The 15730-nt window shown below is 37.9% G+C and overlaps 1 protein-coding gene across 1 annotated transcript in view; it reads right to left on the bottom strand.

Annotated features, from left to right (window-relative positions):
• CTNNA1 (catenin alpha 1) overlaps window positions 1–15730 on the bottom strand; it is a 98234-nt gene that overhangs the window by 70707 nt on the left and 11797 nt on the right. Inside the window, exons 3-7 of the mRNA XM_042465856.1 lie at window positions 14029–14224; window positions 12288–12454; window positions 11561–11680; window positions 9471–9737; window positions 3888–4091 (exon numbers count right to left, since the gene is read on the bottom strand). Coding sequence (XP_042321790.1) covers window positions 3888–4091; window positions 9471–9737; window positions 11561–11680; window positions 12288–12454; window positions 14029–14224 — 954 coding nt within the window. The remainder of the gene's footprint in view (window positions 1–3887; window positions 4092–9470; window positions 9738–11560; window positions 11681–12287; window positions 12455–14028; window positions 14225–15730) is intronic.

The raw sequence follows: 15730 nt of genomic DNA, 5'->3' as shown, positions 1-15730 counted from the left end.
ATTTATATCCCGCCTCTCTACAAAATGCAATTGGGGCGGCTTACAAGGTTAAAATATACAATCTGAACCCTCAACCCACCCACCCCCTTAGATTTAAATCCAACTATTAGTCCTGTCTAGAGTAGACTCCAACCTGAAGGCATAAATCTAAGTGTTAGTCCAATCAGAGTAGACTCAGTGAGAACCTGGAAAGTTAACATTTATGTCTCGTTGATTTAGCGGGTTAGACTAGCAGATTTAGGCTTTGGTATATAATGTCTGTTGTACCTACATATTTTATAACATCCTCAAAAGAACTCTAGAAGTTACCAGATTAAGACTACCTTTCAGAAATGATGTTGGTCCTTCAGAACAAGGCTTGTTCTATTTTATGTTTGAGAACTCATAGAATCAGAGAGTTGGAATATCACAAGGATCATCCAGTCCAACTCCTTTCTGCTATGCAGTAAGACACCATTAAAGCAGTCCTAACAGATGACCATTCAATTTCTATTTAAAAAACTCCGAAGGAGGAGACTCCACAACTCTTCAAGGCAGTGTTTTCTCTGTCGGACATCTCTTCCTGTCAGGAAGTTCTTCCTCATTTTGAAGTGGAATCTCTTTTCTTGTAGTTTGACCCGGTCCTAGTCTCTAGAGCTGCAGAAAACAAGCTCACTCCATCCTCAATATGACATCTCTCCAAATGTTTAAACAGGGCTATCATACCATGTTGAAATTCATTTTGATAGTTTCTAATCTGTCAAGATCATTTTGAATTCTGATCCTGTCCTCTGGGTATTAGCTACTCCTCCTAATTTGGTGTCATCTGCAAATTTCATAAGCATGCCCTCTAGTCCCTCATCCAAGTCATTCAAAGGTGTTGAATAGTACTGGGCCCAGGACAGAACCCTGTGGCACCCCACTGGTCACTCCAAGATGAAGAGGAGCCATTGCTGAGCACCTTTTGGGTTCGGCTGGTCAACCAATTACTAATCCACCTAACAGTAGCATTGTCTAGCCCACATTTTACTAATTTGTTTGCAGGAATGTTCTATGGGAACTTGTCAAAGGCCTTATTGAAATCAAGATATGCTACATCTGCAGCATTCACCTCATCTAGCACGCTGGTAATTTTATTATAAAAGGAGATAAGATTAATCTTGCATGAGTTGTTTTTGAGAAATACATGTTGACTTTTGTGATTATGGCATTTCTTTCTAAATGTTTACAGATTCTCTGGTTGTTGTTTTTTAATGATCTGCTCTAGAACCTTTCCTGGTATTGATGTCAGACTAACTGGGCAAAAATTGTTTGAGACTTCTTTTTTCTCTTTTTGAAGATGAGGACAACATTTGCCTCCTCCAGTTTGCTGAGATTTCTCCTGTTTTCCAGGAATTCTCAAAGATTATTGCCAGTGGGTCTGGGATTATTTCTGCCAGTTATTTTAATCTCACTGGATGTCGTTCATCTGGCCCTGGAGACTCGAGTTCATTTAGATCAGGGTGGGGAACCTACGGCCTTCCAGGTTCTGACAAGTTACCATTCCCATCATGCATCACCACCAGCTAAGCTGAAGGAAGTTTTAGCTAGACTCATGGGGGCTTAATTGTAGCTCCTCTTCTTATGGTGATGCTACATGGGTTTAATACACATCTCTGAAATCAGTTTTTCTTAACTTCTTCACTTGTAGTGGCTCTCTTGTTTCCAATTGTATTTAATACCTTCTAAGCATTACAGAAGATCTCTGTGTGCTTAAAATGTTTTATCTCTGTGTGTGATGGTAGGAAACCAAATGCATCCATATGTATTCATTTGGAAAGCATGGCACTGTCGCCCTTACCATTAAACATGAAAACATCCAACTTGCTAGTCAAGCAAACAGATTAAACTCTGTTAATCCACCTCTTATGCCTTTCAATTAAGTCACTATGCACTGGACTTCCAATATTTGACTATATACCTATTAAACTTGTCTCTTATTTGGAGAAAGTTGCTCTCAGAGCTCAAGCCCCACAACTCTACTCTTAGACATCTTAAGATGTGACTGGCTGATTTTAAAATACTAGCCTGTGGCTAATTATCTCTATATTTTCTTCTCTTGAGTGTAAGGTATTTTACATTTCATATTCTCTTTATAGTGACTGTGTGCATATAACAGGAAAATGCCTTAAAAGTCTTAGGAAAATTACAGCTATGAAACTAAATAATATAAATACCATTACTATCACTCAATCTCAGTTTCCTATTTGTGAAAGGGATAAGAATAACCTGTGCAAAAGCACCGCGGAATAACCAGTTGTAATATTCCTGAAAACAGATATCTCAGCTGTCATAGTGCTTTCTCCTTTTCTGTATTCCTTCCTATCATACCACCCCTTCCACTTCTTCCTCTCTCTTCTTAAACTCAGTTCTTGTCCAGGTTCTTTCTCCCACTTTCTTTCTTAATTAATTTTCTTATTGCAGTTCCTAAGAAAGAACCAAGCAATTCTCTAATGATGAGACTGGTAAACATCCTTGATTTCTGCTACTTCCTCCTCCTTATACTGGAGCTTGGCAGCAGGTTCAACCCAATTCCTGCTATCAAGACCAAGTATCAATTGCTAGATGATGAAGCAAATTATTTTTGAGCAAATTGTCTACCTACCCATGGATTATCATCTAAGCAGAAGTTTATCAATTCTCATCCATATGTCAAAAGTAATGTTAGGCAGCCACAGACACAAAGAGCATTCCAACCCTCTCCCACATATATTTTTTTAAACAAGGAAGTTTGGAACTCACAAGTTTCAAATTTTGTTTCAAACATGCTCACAACATCACACAGCCTACATCATTTCATACTATAGAAGAAACAACAACACAGCAATAAGCTTGTCATGAAGTATTTCAGCTACACAAATTCCTAAGGGGTGGGAGAAGAAATATCAGCTAACTCAATCATCCTCCCTGACTGCAAGGTAGACCCTCCACCATTCACAGAAAGGGACTGGATCTTTGAACAGGTAGACTTTAAGACACCTCCTTCCAAGCCACAGATTGCTAACACCACAGTGCTCCTCTTGCTTGCAGGGACTTTAATCCTTTGTTTTCAAAAGTAATTTTTGCAGTGAAAATTTAAGTCTACCATCAAACAGATGATGTCAAAATTAAGTGTTTAATTCAAATGTTGAAATCCTGGGTCTTGTACTGACATTAGAAATGAATTCCTCTCTTACAGTACCATAGACCTTACTCTTTATGCTAAATGGAAGAGAAATAGTTCTTTTGCATTTTTCTTATTTCCAAGTCATTATTTTGATATTTCAATTAAATTAGAAACAAGAGAACCTACATTATTTTCTGTTATGAAGTATTTTATAAACAGTAGATAGAGTGATTTTGTTCAGCCATTTATATCCTCAAGATGCATTCATATTCATGTCATTTAATCTTACTACATAGTATCAACCAATAAACCTTGATGAAATGCTTGATTTGATTCTCCAGAGCATTTCTCTATATTCAGTACAGTTGTACTTGTCTAAAGAGCTCATGAAACATTGCCATTTGCCCACAATACAAGTTGTGTCAATGAAATGTCCAACTCTTAATAATGAACATTCATTCTGTACCAAATAGGCTACGTTATTGGCAGAACTCTCTGTTTCAGAGTAACAGCTGTGTTGTTTTAAATAAATAAGTCAGGCATGAGCTTTTTAAAGGCAAGAGACAACATCTCATTACAAGTACTAAGTACTACTGAAATTGACATTCTACTGTTTGATCACTGCTCAGGTTTAAGAACTATTTCACTGTTTTCATAAAAAACAGTGATTACAAAATTCTAACTCATGAAACACATCTTTGGCACTAAAAAATTATATATGTATGTAAAGGGACAACATGAAACACATGCTTTGATTACTCACATTTCCCATGTACTCTGACAGAAGATCTTGCAAGGCCTGTCGCACTGCATTACACTCTGCAACTATGCGTTCCCGCCGGTCATCACGTGTGCAGGACGAGTCAGCCATGAGGGCTGCCCCACTAATGATGCTCTCCAGGCGCTCTTCCAGGGAAGGCCTGAAACGCTCCTCACTGAAGTTCAGAGGATCCACAATAATTTGTTTCTGTTAAAAAAAAGTTGTTGAACCTTTCACTACTTTTGAATAGGCTTATAAATTCTTAAGACTACAGGAATATACTAGGGTTACAACTCACACTTGGACAACCAGTGTGGGAACATTTATATCAAACGTTTTCCCAAGGACTTAGTGGAATTCACATTTTCAATCTGTACATCTGAAATATCAATAGAATCCTTATCTACATTCTCTACCATCTTCCTTAGTTAGTCTAAGAACAAAGCAGTACATCACAAACTCAATTTCTTCATGCTTACCAGGCTGTTAAATTTAGCAGAGGTGTGCACCAGTGCACTTTATACCAAGTTAAAACTGTATTAGTAACTTCATTAGTGATATTACAAAATATCTGCAAATGAAATATTGGGGTTTGTCAATTCCAGAGCATTCTAAATGTTTCATGTTAATGAATCAATTAATGTTCATTGTTTTCATACAATGGTTTGTGTGATTCTTTTACTTTATATACTTAAGAAATATTCATTCTGAAGGAAAAAATTGAGCTTTATCTGATTTTATTTTAGAATCATACAGTGATACATTTCCGATACTTTAAAACCAGGCACTCTTGCACACACAAAAGTATCTTAGTACTAGTTAGTCATAATCGCTACAGAGACTGTACAAAAAAGCCAAATGTGACAAACTTCCCTCCACTTTCACCCCACCCTACAATCAAAATCCAAGTGGCTAAGAATATATCTGCCTTCTCTTTTGCCACTTTGCAATGCAGGGCAAAAACCATTGAAAAGCCAAGAGGAAGGGAATGCTAAAAACTGTGTTGGTCGAAATCAGAAACCTCCTTGGGATGGCACTCCCTAAATGTCCCTTCTTCCGTAGAAAATCTTCAGTACATTAGCATTATCAATTCCACCTCTGTTCTCACAGGTGTATGTACAACTGTACTGTATGTGCCACAGCACTAAATGACTAATTTCTCATATATCCTGATGAGCATTCATAAGGATGCTGTTGCCCAGAAGCAGTGAAACTGCCCCCCTCTCCCATGCCTGGATCATCACTAGTCCCCTATGTCTACAAAAATAGTAAGAATCCAGTTACACTTAAAGACTAATCTATTTGGCACTCTTCGGTGTCAAGTCTCAATTTAATTAAGTTTTCAAGTGCTACATTCTTTTTGCTTTAAAAGACTAATGCAGCTAGTAACGCTTGGAAATGTTACTTTTACATGGAATGGAGCAGAACAAAAATTTTCATAATGTATCTAAAATATTGCAAAATTTCATATGGGAGAAAATGTGCTGAGCTCAGACTGTTTAGGGCTTTAAAAAGAATAAGAGTGTCATACAGCAGGCCTAGAAACACGGCGATTCTCTCTCAGACATATACACCTAATTTAATGGTTAAGCATGTCATCCAAGTGTTTTCCAGAGGTAATTTGCTTATCCAATCAATATGGCGAAATTCTTGCAGCATCTGGGGAAACTGTGAGTGACACACACAAAGATCCAGAGCCAGTAACAAATCTACTTGGAAAAGGCCTGGGCACCTAATAACTATTTTAGTGAAGAACAGTAATCACTGTGGGCAGAAAGACAAGTAAATGCCTTCTGTAAAGCCACTGCAAGGGCACACATCAAAGTGACAAAGGGGGTGGTCAAAGAGGAAATTGTCTAATGGAGTTTACTGGTGGGAAGAAAACCCAGGCACTTAAAGAACAACCTGAGCATTGAGCAAGAATTTATGAGGCAACATTAAGTTCAGGTCAAACACAGCCATGATCTATTCTCATCTCCAGGATGACATACATTCCAAATGTTTGGTAGCTCTTACTAGTAAAGTCAGATGTTAAAAACTATGATCATCTGAAAGTCCCTACAGCCACTTGAGCTGCTGTAATAACAAAAAGTATTTAGGATGATGACAGATTGAATGGCCAGAGGGAAAGAGTAACAGGGATTCTGTATCTATAATGGTTGCATAGTTGAAAGAATTTCAGTAATTGTTGCATGTTGTGCAAGCAACATCTGGGGAGATTTCCTGTTCTACATAGCCATGAAAGATACAGGAGTCCTGTTCTTTTTCATCTGGCTACTCTAATGTCAACTGTTAAGGAATAATAGATCAACAGATTAAGAAAACTGATGGCTAGTTTAGGTGGCAAAACTGTTATTATCGGGACAGAGCATGGAAAAGAGAGATATAGGTGCAAGACAGTTAATTTTGTCCACAGTTACTATGACAGCTGCAGTTTGATGCTTAACACAACCCATCTGATTAAGAAAGCAAGGTTTGCTGAGCTCAGTAATGTTTATTGCTAAGTATGTAGGGACATCGTTGCAGGTTATATATAAATTTAACTAATAAAACTGCATTGTGTAATGTGTAAAATTGCATATACCATATATTCTCATCTGTAAGTCTAAAAATTTATGCCCAACAATTGACCCCAAAATTCCAGATTGACTTATTTATGGGTCAGTGTGGTAATGTGACAGCAGCTCTTTCAGATTTCCCTGCATTTCCCTGTGAGGAGAGTTTATTTCTCTCTTGAGCCAAGCAGAAAGAGCCCAGAGTGATTAAATGCTATTAGACAAACAAACAGAATCACTGGCTGGCCCTCGCTGTCTAGATAAAGGCTGAAACCAAAGTTGAAACAAACAACCTCAGTTAGTGTCTCTCTTGCCATGCAAAGACATACACACATACACACACTGAAGGAGCCTCCAAATTTTATCCTCAATTTATCCATGGGTCATGCCAAAATCCATAATTTTGGGCCCAAATCCTGCCCTGGACTTATACATGAGGTCAACTTATAGTTGAATATATACAGTACCTTACTTTTAATAAAACAATTTGCTATTAGAGACAGAGCTCCAACTTCGGCACATTGTAAAATCTAACATTTACTAAGTAGAACAAATTGAAAGTTGAAAAGTTGTCCATTTCCTTATCTTTTTCTGCTAAACGAATGCCTACGCTACCAAGGTTATACAAATAGCAGTTTTACAAAGGTGTAAAAGAATAAGGCAAATAACTAAATGTAGAAGAAACAGGAGGAAAGGAGAAAATTATCAAGAATGAAAAAGATGTACTAAAGATGAAAGTTTACACAAGGACGTACAAACAAGAGAGGCTGGATTATCAGGAGAAATATCAAAGAAGAGACTGGAGCACTGAATATGTTATAGAAGAGAGTGGGCTAATGTCTACAAATTTTGTTAACCTCAGTAGTAAAAAAAAAAAAAAAAAAGGGGGGGGGGGAGACCATGCTTGTCATGACCTATCGCTGCTTCCCAGATTAACAGGAATTATTTGGTAATATTGATTTTAAAGTAGGGTTTCAGCTCCTGTTCATCTCTGTGTGTGGTAGTGTTGTGGTCCAGGTTTCTGTTTCTAACACTGATCAGCAAGATACTTTTAGGAAACCCACAAGATAGACACGAAGGCATTAGGTCTTCCCACAATACATCGTTCCCCAGTATACTTTCAAATTATTATTCTGAATACCTTTGTAACACACTAGGGGTGGGCAGCAAGCAGCCCATGGACCTCAACTGTTCTTGTGCCCACACAAGGAGCCACTATGCCACCCCTGCTCTACACTTTTACAATAGAGCAGGGGACACAGGAAGACCATGACTAATAATGTTAGACAAGGAAGTGCTTTTTTGGGAAGGAAAACACTAAGTCATTGAGTGATTCTGAAAGGAGCAAGAAGAAGTCATAATACTTTCCACATACAGTAAGCTGTAGGTATTTGCTGGGGCTTGGTTCCAGGACCCAAATGGATACCAAGTCCCATTAAATACAATGACATAGTCAAATGGTGCCCCTTATATAAGATGGCAAAATCAAAATTTGCTTCCTGGAATTAAATTCTTTTCCCCATGCCACAGATTGTTGACTGTGTGGATGCAGAATCCTTGTATACGGAGGGCCAACTGTATTCCTAAGCCTGGGCTGCATCCGGTGGTCCCAACACTTTTCTAGGCTCAGGAAGAGGGGTAAGAACTCTGGCCCTCCATGCTTCCTGAAGATGAGAACACTTAGACCTTTGGTTCAAAAGAAAGAGTGAAATAATGAACTGGTTCAAAGCAGGGAAATCCAGAAAGTAAAAACCTGAGGAACTGAAGTGTGGAAAGTATTGGAAAAGTAGATTAAAGCAGGACAGACTTGAGAAGACAAGGGATCAAGAAAATAAAAGTGGTGAAGAAAAAAGGCCATGGATTGATATTTACACAGGGCTGAGAAACAAGATGAGGTATTACTGGTAAGAAAAGAGAGAATAGGGTGTACTTCACATATTAGCTAAAGGCAGGGAAATAGCTGGTTGTATCTTCAGGTTTTGTATAAATGTCACTGTGGTGCAAGGTAAAAAAAAAAGTCAGGTTATGGTCTATGTTAAGCTCCTTTTTGTATGAGGGTATGTGCTAGATCATATAGCAAGTAAAGAACTGGTCTTCTCAAGTATCTCCACATATTTTAATCCATCATGTTATAATCCATGTACATGTAACCTGAAATTTCTTAACAGAAAGCTACATGTCCATGATTAGAAACAAATAAATCTATTAGTCTCTCTCTATATATCTTTCTTAAGTATATTATGACTAAAAACCAATTATGCCTACTGTATATACGTATCTATAGGTCAACCTCATGTATAAATTGAGGGAAAGTTTTGGGGCTGAAATTATGGATTTTGATATGACCCAAGGATAAGTCGAGGCTAAAACCTAGGGACAGATAGCAAAGGATCTATAGGATGAAGCAAAGCAAAACAATGTCAAAACTTACAAAAACTCTGTGCTCACTTTTAAGGCTGGATGAATGAGAGAGTAGAAGGGACCAGTGGTTCCAGGGCAGATTATACTCTTTGCCTTTCACCAAGGGATGGTTCCTTCTTTTATTTAATAGTTAAGATACAGTACTTACATTGACTTGTCGATAAGGCGACTCAGGTTTTTTTTTTTTTGGTCAATTTTTTAACCTAAATTTCTAGACATATATGAGTAAAGTCGGCTCTTCTCATACACAGATTTTTTATACATGGATTCAAGCATCCACAGTTTGAAAATGTTCCAAAAAAGATTAAATTTCAAATATCAAACCTTGATTTTCCATTTTTTATAAGGGACACCATTTTGCTATGTCATTATATTTAATGGGACTTGAGTATCCATGGATTTTGTTATACATGGGGGATTTTGGAACCAAAGCCCAGCGTATACCAAGGGTTCACTGTATATACAGTATTATGACTGAAAAGCTGTTTTAGATGTTTCTAAAGTTGAAGGTGTCTGACTCATCCATCCATAAGATAAATACTTTGTTATCTGAGGTTTAAATAGTTCTATTCAATCTTATTACCAACAGGATGCAACATTTAGTACTTACATCAAAGTTGTTAAGTGCATAAGCCAACTCTCCTCCACCACCTTGATGGTGAACTGAGTCCTCAGAAGCTGTTGCTTGGGCTGCATTAGAGATCCCTGTGACTGCCTGCTGCAATTGCTTATAGATCAAATCCCTGTTGGCTTTGTAAGCAGCTACATCTGGATGCTGAAGACATGCTTGAGAAGCAGTGTAAAGTATAGGAATGTTTTTCTGAAGAATTCCTCTGGCTGCAGCCATTTGATCACGGTGCCCAATATCTTTTAATTCCTATAACAAAATATTTCAAATAGCAGTATGCTTTGGTTAGAATTTTTTTTTAAAAAAAATTATGATGCAGTTGGGGATTAGAATCTTCCTTAACTTAAAGAAGGGTTATATGTTGTAACTTTGAATAAAATGAAAACCACAGAATTAATTAGATGCAAAAGAAAACTACATGGCTTCCAGAATGAAACTGCATATATGAAGTCTTAAACACTCAGTTTCCAGAAACAGAAGTTATTGGAAATGTTCTTACCAAATATTTAAGAAAGAGCAAAAGCTTGGCTACTAATAGCCAGTCCCCTGGGACTCAATCATATTTATCAAGGGTGAAGCAGACCAGCAGCTTGAAGCCGATTGGCTTGGGACCGCGGCAACCACACACTCCACTCTGAAAGTGTGTTGCTTTCGCAGTCCTGAATGAGATGCCAGCAAGGAGCGCTTTTTCTGAGCTCCTTTTTCTGGTGGCATTGGGCTGCCTTAGGCTGCCCCAGAACAGCTTTCATCCAATCTAGGGGTGTGCGTCCTCTGCCTGAGTTTCACCCCCAAACCTAGTGTTCGGTAAATCATTTAGAGTGGCAGTTGGCAGAAAGCAGGTCTGGATCTACTGCTAGATCTCTGGGTGAACCTCAGAGATCAAGAATTCTAATTTGTTTTTGTTTTTTTTAAAAAACACCAAGCAAAATAACTTCCTAAATTATATTGCTGAAATGAAAAAAGCTGGGATAATCATGAGTGCTTTTTTTATATATATAGCAAGACTGTGAGCTGGAACAGACTAGCATGAAAAGCTGGTTTCCAGCTAGTTTGGGGGTGTGGCATATGCACAATGCACGCCCTCAAGACACCCGGAAGCCAGCATCACATCACCCAGCTGCCCACATGTGGGCCAGCTTCCATGTGCTCCGGTGATGCAGCATGCACTGGTAAAAAGGTGGATTGGGGCTGTAGCGTGCAGTTGCCATGGCCCCAATTCGGCTTTCTCAGAGGAGCTTGAAGCTGCCTCTTCATGGCGGTCTTCTATCAGATTCCAGTTGGTGGATCTTAGGGTGGTTTAGAAAAGAGATTCTGTAAGCCTTAACTCTGACCATGCTCCCAGAGGACTATAAAAATGTGTTCCCCTCCCCCATAAGAGAACAGATTTATGTTATGAACCAACCATTTTGTCTGAACAGCTCACACAAGTTTATGTATATCAGTGATTCACTTACATTAACAAAATAGTATAAAATAGAATACTTATGACAGATAAGCAGCAATTTCTACAAGTAGGGCACAATGAAAGTGCAGCAATTCCTGTTTACAGAAGTTGCAAATGCATATTACATGACTACTCTTCTACATTAAATTGTTCACATGAATGTATTAACTTGCAAGAGCTGATGTCTGAGCAAACCAGGTAGGGTTCATACATTATGAGTCATCTCCAAGTTTATTCTTTGGCCTATCTTTCTGCAGCAAGGGAGAGTATCTTTTATTCCTTCTACTCATATTTAGAGATATCCTTTATCAACCAAACTTGCTTTCATCTCACAGGACTGCCTCAGTATTCTCATGCCAGCTTCTCTCTCAGTTTTGTGCTATTATCCAAGTGAAGGGAATAGGTGATTCATTTACTTATGTCAACCTTGCTCAGATTTTTTTAAAAAAATCTGACAACTAAAAGCAGTATCATATTTTGCATCTTGTTACAAGGTAGTCAACTATTACCATTTTAGAACTGTGGTACTATTATATGTATTATGATACTGTCAAATATTATAATATATATATATTACAAATATCAACAAGTGACCACATCTTTGAAAATATGTAAATTATTACAATACCTGTTGTCTCTTGCCTGCCATTATATTAAGCTTATCCACCTCTGGTTTAAGAGCTTTGTATTGAATTCCTAGATCTTGTTCAGTACCAGCATTTCTCAGTTTTAGGATACCTTCTTCTACCTAGAAGATTAAATCGGGTTTCAAACCACAATACCATACAACAGTTTAAAATTTAGCAATACAAATGTGTGGTTGTGAACCTTCCCATTAATTTCCAGCTTACATGTTCTGAAGGTAAAATATTGATTGGAAATACCATATTTCAATAAGGTATTAACCTGGAGTCAATTTTGTGCAGGATATTGTTTCTAACACTGATCAACCAGATAGTTTGAGGAAGCCCACAGGATAGACATGAAGAGAATAGCTCTTCCGACAACCCATCCTCACTGTGCTTTCAAAAAGTTGTTTAGAATGCCTGTTATAATATAACAGAGGTGGGCAATGAATATCCATGGACTGTATGTAGTCTCCAACCGATTTAGTACTCCCATAAGGGCCACTATGCCAACCCTGCTTCTACACTTTTACAATAAAGCAGGGTGTTCAGGAAGCTCATGACTTGTTATAGTGGGGAAATGACTTTTTTGGGGAAGAAAAAATGGAGCTTCCAAATTTCTGGTGTGTGGCCCCAGTGGTTCAGGGATAGCAAAGCAGTCCACTGTCAACTGCCTATCTGAGATATTTAAAATAGAATCAAGAAAGCTAAAGATGAACTATTACTTACGACTTTAAGTTGCACAAGCAGTTTGTACACATCTGCCATATCAGCCAAAATAAGCAGGCGTGTAACGGCTGAAAGGAGGGCACGGGCTGCTCTCACCATGTTCCCACGTTTCACTGAAGAACATGGGTCATCAGCAAATTCTCCAGATGCACTCTTCATCATGTCTCCTATGTACATAAAGTTAGCAGTTATATTCCTTCAGTTCTCACTATCACCATACAAACTACAGTTTATACATCCTGTGGGAACACTGTGGTGACAAAGGACTATTACTAACAAAATCATGTTTAATTACACCTTAAGGAATACATACAACAAAACTAAGAATTTTATTATTACTTTTGAACAATAAGAAACCACCCGGCAGCACTCTCATGTTACAAAATGGCAAGCAAGTAAAATAATTTCACTTTCATGGTCTCTAAAGTAATATATATTAGAATCACACAAGTACAGGTTGAATCTGAAATGCTTGAGACTACAAGTGTTTTAGATTTTTGATTTTTTAAAATATTTGTATATACATAATGGGATATTTGGAAATGGGATCCAAGTCAAAACATGAAATTCATTTATGTTTCATATACATCTTATACACATAGACTGAAGGCAATTATATATACTGTATATAACATTTTTAATAATATTGTGCATGAAACAAAGACCTGGTACAGACGGGCAAAAAGCGCCGTCCTGCAGGTGGGGTGAGGGCTGAGCATCCCCATGCTCAGAGCCCTCCCTGCGCTGCCCAGGCGCCATCGTGACGTCCCTTTGATGCAGCGCCCAAACAGCACCACGCCAAAGGGGCGTGATCAAGCCACCTGGCAGAAGTTGTGACACCTCTTCGCAAACACAAGAAGGAGCCAGAAAAACCTGGCTCCTTTTTGTGCTCTGCGGAGGCTGGATTGGTGCCGCAACGTGAGTTTGCCGCAGCACTGATTTGGGGCAGAAAGGGGTGATGTTTTGCCGTACTTTCCTGCCCATCTGCACCGGGCCAAAGTTTGTCAACACTGAACTATCAGAAAGCAAAAGCGTCACTGTCTCAGCCACTGATGTGGACAATTTTGCCGTATTTCACAATTCCAGATAAGGGAGGCTCAACTTGTAGTTATTTTGTCAGAAGACTCAAGTCCCCCTTTTAAAATGAATCCAACATTCTGAAAAACTGGGAAACTTCATGCATCAGATTTTTTTGAGTGATATAAGATACAAAGGAACTTTACATGAAGTAACATTTGGTATTTTATACCATTCTTACAAATTACATGGGTCAAGATCATCACAAGAAAGTATATAGTTAAGATTTCGGTTTATAAAAGACTATTACTACAGTCGCCCCTCCTTTCTTCCAGACTTGGGATCCGCATTCTTGAATATGCTTGGAGGAACAACCTCCATTATCATGAATGGGGATTGAATACTTGCAAGTCTCCATTTTTGCGGAGGGGTGGGCGGGCGAAACGGATCCTCCACGAAAACAGAGTCAACTATATTACATCTAGAAATAGTATTTTAATAGATCAGTTACTAAAAATGAAACAGAATATTGACAATGCTTACTTTGTGACCATGAGTTTGTCACCCATCAGTGGAATTACTTAAAAACTAGAACTTTTCATTATCAGTCTAGAGGTAACATGATTCTTGTAGGTTGGCTAACTTTTGTGAACCATTTCACAGGGATGGTGCAAGAAGCAAATAAAGCAAATGAGGCGCCACATCTTAAAGCTACACTACATACCTTGTTTACGGACATCTTCCACGGCTGCCACCAACTCTTCTTTAAGAAATTGACTCTCCTTTGCAATTTTATCCCCCTTTTCCAAGAAATTCTCTGTTGCTTGTTCAACTGATGCAGCTAGAACATGAGCTTTTTTAGACCGACCTCTCTTTTTATTGGAAGGACCCTTGTTACTGGTATTGACCAGTGTTGTAACCTAGAAGTAAGGATTACATGATACACATGAGCTGATGAACTCCTGACAACTTTACATGGTGAAACTACCATGCTAATGTGAAACTAAATCCAAGTGTTAGTCCCAACTCAAATACACTGCAGCAATAGAACTGACACAAGTATTGCCTTGCCAAGTTTTCACTGATTCAAAGGATTTATTCTTGTTGTGAGTAACTATTGAGTATAGATCATGGTTCCAAACTAATTGTTACAACAGAGATTACAGTTTCAATAACACCTTCAGGTTTTAGGCAATTAACTTCAGCAAAAACCATAAGAATTTTTAAGAAGCCAATATGAAAAACAGGGAACATGCAACATACCCTTGTTTAATTTATGTATCCAATTTTGCTCTTGCTTTGAATTTCAGGTTTCATATCGGTGCTAGACTTTTATTCAGCAACAATGACGTCCATAAAGGTTTGAAAGAATTTTAAATAATAAAATCTTTATGCCAATGCTGAAATTATAACTGAAGATGAACAATGTAGTCTTTCTGAATAGGAAATGAGGGCTTGCCAAGAGTATTCCTCCAAGTTGCAAGCTATTCTTGTTTTCTTCTCTTCATTCATACATCTGCTCTCTGATTTCCTCTATTCTAATACTGTCCAAGTTTAAATTTGCTTATTAAAACTAGATACATTTTATCTGTTCTCACTTTCCCCTTCAAAAATGCTTACAACTTGTTTTCTTTCATGTTTTCCCAAACTAATTTCTTCTCCTGCTGCTGTAGGCCTGTGAATTCTCATGATTTCTTTCCATGCTGCAGAAAGAGATCACCGTTTTTTATACATATAATAATATAAATAATAATTTTTTTATTTATATTTTCCTGCCTCTCCCAGGTGGATTGAGCGGAATTACAGCCTGATAAAAATATACAAAGCTCATCAATAAAATACAATACAATGCAATAAGAAGCAATAAGCGTCCTCAAAGCTAATTAAACTAGTTTTATCAGAGCAATGGGTAGAATTGTTCCAATCTTAGTCAGGTAGGGTGGGACTGTATATCTTAAATGAGGTCAGGTGGGTAGCCTCGTCATGTTTACTGGTACATGGGATTTAAACTTATGTTTGTATTTCTGCCCTTCCTCTAAGATGTTCAGGATGGCACTCATAGGATTATCCCACATTATCTCAGCAACTCTGCAACATAATTTGGGCTGACAGAATTACTTGTTCAAGGTTGCCAGTAGTGTGAACCAATGTAAAATATTCCATTTGTGTAAAGTATTTCCCCATGAAAAACACAAAAGAAAGTCAGAATATGAAGAATGAACTATGAAGGAAAATGCTTAATTTGAAATCAATGATCATATGCATGTGGCAATATAGTTTATGTACCATATGCAACTTCTTGATTTGCCACTGAAGAAGAATATGTACCATCCAACAGGAAACATTTTAACAGGCAACAATTTTAAAGGAACTGAATGCTGTGTTTCCGAAAACATGTTGATCTGATAACTTACTTTCCTAATTGC

This window comes from Sceloporus undulatus, chromosome 1 (genome assembly GCF_019175285.1).
Source record: "Sceloporus undulatus isolate JIND9_A2432 ecotype Alabama chromosome 1, SceUnd_v1.1, whole genome shotgun sequence".
In the NCBI taxonomy this organism is placed as follows: Eukaryota; Metazoa; Chordata; class Lepidosauria; order Squamata; family Phrynosomatidae; genus Sceloporus; species Sceloporus undulatus.
Note: the sequence above shows the minus strand (reverse complement) of the source record. Positions and strands in the feature narration are given on the sequence as shown.